The 7,213-nt window shown below is 47.2% G+C and overlaps 1 protein-coding gene across 1 annotated transcript; it reads right to left on the reverse strand.

Annotated features, from left to right (window-relative positions):
• Positions 1 to 2,162: 2,162 nt before the first annotated feature.
• On the reverse strand, positions 2,163 to 6,924 carry LOC124064756 (G patch domain-containing protein 8-like). The gene has a single exon (XM_046399465.1). The coding sequence runs from the start codon at positions 6,922 to 6,924 to the stop codon at positions 2,974 to 2,976; it is 3,951 nt and encodes a 1,316-aa protein (XP_046255421.1). The 3' UTR covers positions 2,163 to 2,973.
• Between the last annotated feature and the right edge of the window lie 289 nt (positions 6,925 to 7,213).

Genomic DNA, 7,213 nt, shown 5'->3' on the forward strand with positions numbered 1-7,213 from the left:
AAATGTGGAGCCAATAGAGGTGATCTCGCCCCGGCAGTGAGCTCTGTGTGACTGCTGGGGTATTTGACTGAGTGCCAGCTTTAGTTTTTATACCTCATTAATTCACAGAAAGGATTGACTGAGGAAAATGCTTCTTCTCGATCATAAATCAACTTATACTCGCACATGCGCATACATGCACGCACACACAACAGCAAAACATAACCACACCAGGGGAGGATCTCAGGGCTTAGGTAATGATTTAATCAGTCACTGACAGAAAGTACAGTGATACTGTGATTGCTAATTTCCACATGACCCCCGTGTGGATAACTGTGTGCGTGTGTGTGTGCATGACTTAATCGTATGTTATGATAAAGTCCCAAACACTCCATATCTGTGAGTGCATTTCCTTTCAAAATTACATTTGTGTTTTTTTCCAAGTTCAGTAATTTGTGTTGTGCTCTTTGTTTGTAAGTTTGAACTGTTCTCGTGCATTTCCCCTTTAGGCTGTGTGAGTAATTTTAATGTTTATGAACTGGAGAGAAGATGGAGGAAAAACGGGAATGGGTTGATTTTGTATCATCCTTCCGATTATCAGTATTGGAGGTTGACGAAGTTGCAGCACATTTGAGAATATCTCTAAATTAAACTCTGGGATAAGAACAGAGCAGTGTTGTGTGTGTGTGTGTGTGTGTGTGGGATGGAGAGAGAGAGAGAGGTAGAGATAGAGGTAGAGATAGAGGTTTGATGCTGTAACAGCTGCTAATTATTGCTGCTCTATATTTCACACAGTCTGTTTGATCTCCCGTCCTGTGGAGAGAGATAGGGATTCTCTGTTTCTGTCTTTCTCACATACTCACACACTTGCACACACACACACACACACACACACACACACACACACACACACACATGCTCAGGGGTCAGAGGGAGGAGAAAAAGGAATTGTGCTCTAATTACTGAATCTCTGCAGGGTAGCCAGCACCTCAGGACTGGTGGTGTACATTTTGTGTCTTGTTTTTGTCTCTGTATTTATGTCACCCCTTGCTGTAGCTGCCCTCCCCACACCCCTTGTGCTGGGCTGTGCTCACTGATATCATGGAGGGCAAATCAATCCAATCTCTCAAAGTGCAAGTCCATAGACCATCTGGATGCCGCTCTGTTCTCTTCTGTGTTCTGCTCCCTGAGTGGCGGCTGCTGCAGTGATCAACTGTTTGGCAGGCAGCTTTAATACATCTGCGGCCTTACCAATCACCAGGCACGAATGCATAGCAACAGTTACTAACCACCTTAACCTTTGGCAAGGCATGCAAGAAAGAAGCTCATCGATGTTTCATTAATGATGCAAAAAGGTTTTACCTCACGTATATCACATTCAAGCACAACGTGCACTTCAAAACTGTCTGGCACAGATTAAGTGTTTTGAAACTGAGTGTATGTTTTTTGGCTTTGAGCATTCCCACTACAGTGAGCCAAAGGTCAAACTGGATATTATAATGAAATGTGGTCAAAGAAATGTGCTTCTTTGGACAAAGTGATTTATCTGTGTGGCAATAAAAAGGACTAATAGCACACTATTAAAAGAAAATGTGGTATTTTTTTAAAGGGCAGCATCCAGCTCTGTGACTGACACAATAAAAACAGCTTCACACAGATCCTTATTTTTATTAAATACATTTAACTACCAAGTGTAGCAATATATTAAATGTCACCATTACCTTTTGTAGGCGCTCTAGCGGAGGGTAGTTTTAAACCCCAATCTGACTGCAGCTGAAATGCTCACAATCCATAGACATGCACCCTGTGACATCGCGGTCACAAGAACACATTGCTTTAAATTAAGGGATCATGAGCGAGTAAGGTTTTGAAGCACTGTTTCACAATATGTACAAAGAAGGTTTTAAAGGATTCCAGGCCTCACTTTGAGGACTGGTAAACCACATTATATTAATTTTTCATGTGCAATGTGTTGCAACATGGAGTTGCATGATCAACATGAATCAGACAGAATAAGAAAAAGCATTAAAGCAGATTTATTTTCACCCAAGTTTTAATGCCATCTCAACAACTGATTTGTTAAATGCTGCGTGGGGAAAAAAATACTAATAATAATAGTAATAAAAAAAATCTCATGTCACATGTGAAAAGTTGCCAAAGTGTTGCTATCACTGAAGCCGCTGATGTGGAATAAGCTTTGTACTACTGGTTAAGGTTAAATTCATCATTTATTTTACTGTTTGACATGATTCTAATATTATCACTCATTGTCCGAGTATTTACACTATAGAGAAAAAACTAGTCTTTACATGTGTCAGATATGGAAATTAGTTGTTGTTCCTCCTACTGGGTATATGTGTGTCAGTCCAGAATTACTTCTATCTTACACACACACAAACACACAAATACAGTATACACCAAGGTTAAAATGGCTGTGCTATGCCCCCTGGTCCCTGGAACGTTATTTATGTTTGTTGAAAGTCACTCTTTAACTCAGATAACCTGAATGAAATGGAGATAAGGGGAGAATATTATCACTCTCTCTCTCGCCCCTCTGTCCCTTGCATGAAGGATACTTCAAAAGGCAGCTGGTCTGTCTGAGGTTCAGAAGGAAAGAGAGGATGACATAAGCCCAGCTTGTCTTTGAATAGCAGGTGCACCTTACCTTTTATTCTGGGTCTGAATGAGGAATGATGGGAAAAGCAAAGGATCAAAGTGTGTTTTCTCACTGTCTGCTACAACACAGCAGACGCTAGATGGAGAAACAAAATTTTATTTGAAAACAGTCAATAGTTGGACTGTCTGTAAGTGTGCCTTCGTGTGTGAGTGTGAGGGCATATGTGAGTAAGAGCTGGAGTTGATGCTAGTAAAAGCGCTGATACATCCCCATTTCAAATAACAGGCTTTTATCCAAAACGAAAATGCACCTCCCCCTCTCTCACTCGTCTGTGTTGCCAAAGAAGATTAATAAACATGGCAGCCTCTCCGTGAAAATCACAACGCCTTCTGTTGAAACCTCACCGGCCATGCTCTGTCCATAAAAGGCTGAGGGTTCAAGGGTGGCAATGCTACTGGGGAGAGCGGAGCAAGTGAAGTCGCGTGAAAAGCGGGGGACTGGGGGAGGAGTGGAATGGGATGATGAGACAGCAGGATAGATGGAAACAGAGAGGATATGGAAAAGGGAGAGAGATGGAGGTGATGGGGGAGGGAGGGGTGGAGAGGGGGCAGAGGGTGAGGGATCTGCACTGGGTGCGGGTGGATGGCAGGAGAGGGCGACGGGGTGGAAGAGGATGAGGAAGATGAGGGCATGGAGAAGGCTGTGTGTTGTAAAATGATATGATGGAGGCTGGAGAGAGGGGGAGATGGTGGAAGCGGAGGGAGACTGGGGACTCCCAGAGCCACAGGTTGAGTAAAATTCTCTCGTGAGGTCACATGTGGAAGTGGGACACTGACCTCAAGGGTGCGCTGTGCTTGTGTTTGCATCGTGTCTGTGTGAACTGACTGGGTTTGAGGCTGTGAAGGATCGTGCAAATGTGCAAGTGTGTATTGTTCCTCCAAAGTTCCACAAGCGTCTGCCTGTGCTGTGTGTGTGTAGCTTGTCTCTATGTGTGTGTCTGCACCCTCTTGCATCTGTTCGAGGACCTTCTGCATGTGCTCTCTCGCCTGCTCTTGGAGAAGGCGGTATTTGTCCATCTCTTCAGCAGTAAAGCTGATTGGTGGAGTTGTCTCTCCACCTGTCTGTTTGTCATCAGTTCTAATCTGTGATGGGCAGATATTTGGCGTGCTGCTTGGATTTGACTCAGCCATATCCCGAGGACATTTTTGACTGCTGACAAATGCACCAGGATCCACTCCACTGCCCTTAGCTTCCTCTTCATCCTCTCCCTCCTTCTCCTGACTCTTCTCCAGCAGCCCTTTTTTCCTCCTAGCTTTCTTCTGGATTGCAGGTAGTTTCCCTATGAGAGGGAAGAGCAATGTTCTGGCTGATTTCTGTGACACAGATTTACTGGGGGATAGTCCTGGAGTTGCTCCTGACCTGCTTGTTAGGACGGGGGCAGAGGGCCCAAGACCCGCATTGCACTGTGAATTGGGTTTCTTCAGCTGAGGAGGACTTGTATCACAATGTTGTGTGTTTAGACCTGGGACTGTGGGAGCAAAAGTGGATCTGTGGGGCGAGGAATGAGAGAATGAGCTAGAGTTAAAGCCAGATGGAGTGGATGTGGGGTTGCTCTGCTTCTTTGTCTCCTGAGGAACCTCAGATGGGGCTCCTGAGGATGTCCTGCAGGAGTTATCTGTCAATCCATCCACTGTGACTCCTGAGCATGTACTGCTCCTGCTCCACTCCCAGCTTAGCTCAGACATGCTGGTGCTGCTGCAGGGGCTGCAGGAGCGTGGGCTGTGGCATCTGCTGGCCCGTGTGTTGCTCACACTCTGGGGGCTGTATGTCTGCCTACTTGTCCACCACTCCGGGCTGGAGAAGTGTTTTGAGCTTGGCTGTCTGGGGCCTGCACACTTCCACACACAACCTGGGCTGTCTCTGTTGTCTGCCCCTGTCCTGGAGCCTGACATTGATCTGTGGGTCCTCCTGTCTTCCCAGCTGTCGCTGCTGCCCCATGTCCATCTGTCCACACTGCACCTGTCCCAGTCCACATCTTCTGTGCTAAGATGTCTGCTTCTCCTGCCCCAGCTGCTCGGACTGGGGCTAAACCTCGCCACCTGATCCCACTCCACTGCTCTGTTCCTCGATCTCCACCCTCCGGGACAGCTCCCTCTCATCCACTCCCACTGTTCTGTATCTGAAATCAGTCCCCTGTCTCTGCAACCTGAACGCCCTCCCATTTTCCTGTTCCTCCCTGCCTCCTCCCAGACTTCACTATGCCTCAAACTCTTCCTCTTACGATGAATGAATTTCCTGTCCCTGTGGAGGAGTTTTCTCTTTCTCGCCGGGCTGCAACCACAGCTGTTGTCAGGGTAACAGCAGTCAATGAAACTCCTGGGGTTGCTATGGTGACCCCTTTCCCAAAACAGCTTTGAGTTACATCCTGGTGAGAGGGAGTGTAAGGAGAAGTGAGACCGCCAGGGAAAAGTCACTGCATCTCTGTCTCGCCTTCCCTCCCCCTTGGTATCTCTGTCTGCTGTGTGTCTGGTGAGCTGGGAGGAGGCACTGCAGTGTTCTGCCTGCTCTCTGTCTGCCTGTGACTGGGATTCAGTGCTGTGGCTCCTGTGAGGCCTCCTCTTCCTGACAGAGACAGATACTGGCTCAGCCTCACATCTCCCCAGGAGACAGCTGCTCCCTGCTCTCTGCACCCTCCTCCTCCTTTTCATCCTCATCTCCCCCATCTCCCCTTGTCTCCTCTCCTTCCCCCAGCTCCCTCCAGCTTCTGCTCTCCTCTCGCTGCCAGTAGAGACTGTAGAGACAACACTCCTCACTTTACGCCTTGCTGATTGGTGCTTGTTTGAAGCTTTTTCCTTCTCTCCCCTCTTCCTCTTTCCCAGCTTGTGTTTCTTTGTGCTGGCTCTTCTCTTTTTGCGTGACACTTCTGAGACACCCACGTCCGGCTGTGGAGCACTGGCATACTCACACCTGGATGGGCTGATGCACATCCCCTGTGTGCCAGGCTGGATGACAGACTCTGATTTACAGCTCAGTGTTGTGATGGCTCTCTCCCCGATCCCTCTCGCACCCCCTAATCTGCTTCCCAGAGGATTCTGGGAGTTTGTATCATAGCTGTCACTTCGAGCGGGGTCAAATGGATGGGAGGCTGCCCTCACACAATTCTTCATATTTACTGTGCATCTTTTTCTTTCTGCTTTTGTTTCTGATGATGAAAGGTTTTTGTTTTTTAGGAACAGGTGTTCCTCTGTCTCTACATCAATATGTTGCTGTGCCTTGAAATTCTCCTCAGCTTTTTCTTGTCTGTGTGCTCTCACTTCTTGTTTTGTCTGTCTTTGTAAACAGGTATGAGTGTCTGGTATAAGAATAGCTGGCACACGTAGATTTGATTCACCTGAGAGAGCACACAACTGATTTTGTGGTGACTCCTGCAAGTCCTCTGTGAGTTTTTCTGTTTGTTGGAGGTTCAGGCAGAGTGGTTTGCAGCTGTAGCAGATGTATGGCTGAGACTTGGTAAACTTGAGCAAACTGACAGGCCATCTCAGGCATGTAGAGCCATCTTTCCCCAGCACACACATATGCTGACTCTCCTCCTTCACCTCCTCTATTTCTTTCTTTCTTTCTGTCTCGCTATCTGTATGATTGGCGTCCACATGTGCCACTGCTAGCGCTTTGCCCCATATGGTCACCTGGTTCTGTGATGGCAAGAATAGTGTGCAATGGTTCTGATTATCAGGTGCTGCTGTGGAAACAGGAGAGTGTTCTTTCACTTTGTCTCTTTTTTCAATTTTGTCCTCTCCTCCGGCAGCCTCTCTGGGGATTAGCTCGATGTCACTTGGTCCGACGCTGTCAGACCTGGACTTAAGCTTTTCACTCTCACTGTGTTTCCTCTCCTCTACTTCCCCAATTTCCCTGTCAATATCTTCCATTATTTCCTTTATCCTTTCTTTCACTTGTTCCCTCTTCTCTCTCTCCTCCTCTTCCAGGTCTGAGAAGACAGACGCAGAGGGCTCAAGCCTGGGCCCCCTACGAGAGAAGCAGAAAGACACTCCAAGCCTGCCTCCCACTCTCCCCTGTCCAGGGAGAGGAAGCTGGGGATACAAGCCAAGGCAAGACTCTGGGTTCACTGCAGGAGGGCTTGTATTGGATGCCGGATGTGTGATTAGTGGGGACTCTGCTGGAGCATTGGCCAGCGGTGTCTGGGAAGGAGATTGGTATGGATCTTCTGGCAGCTGGCTGACAGGAGTTGCTGTGGGTTGTGTAGTGGGAGGTCCCTGGGTGTGGTTGAGAGATTCGGGTTTGTCCTCAGGGCTGTGGTCTCTTTGGTCCATGTCTCTATCTTGCTGCTGGCTTGCAGCCCTGACTGCACTTCGCAGTCCGTAAGTCCTTCCTGGAACTCTGCAACAGAAAGTAATTGTTGATTTAAGCTGGCTTCACTTAAGCAAATCAAAATCTATTAAATGTATCTTTAATTTTGTATATGAATATAAAAGTGAATATAGTGCCAGCATCATCATAGATTAAGATAGAGAAACACACCATTAAGCAGTTCTGCAGACAGATTGTTGATTGTTAAGTCTTATTGCAAGGCTGTTGAATACACGCCGACTTGCAATATTG

Source organism: Scatophagus argus, chromosome 9 (genome assembly GCF_020382885.2).
Source record: "Scatophagus argus isolate fScaArg1 chromosome 9, fScaArg1.pri, whole genome shotgun sequence".
Classification (NCBI taxonomy): domain Eukaryota; kingdom Metazoa; phylum Chordata; class Actinopteri; family Scatophagidae; genus Scatophagus; species Scatophagus argus.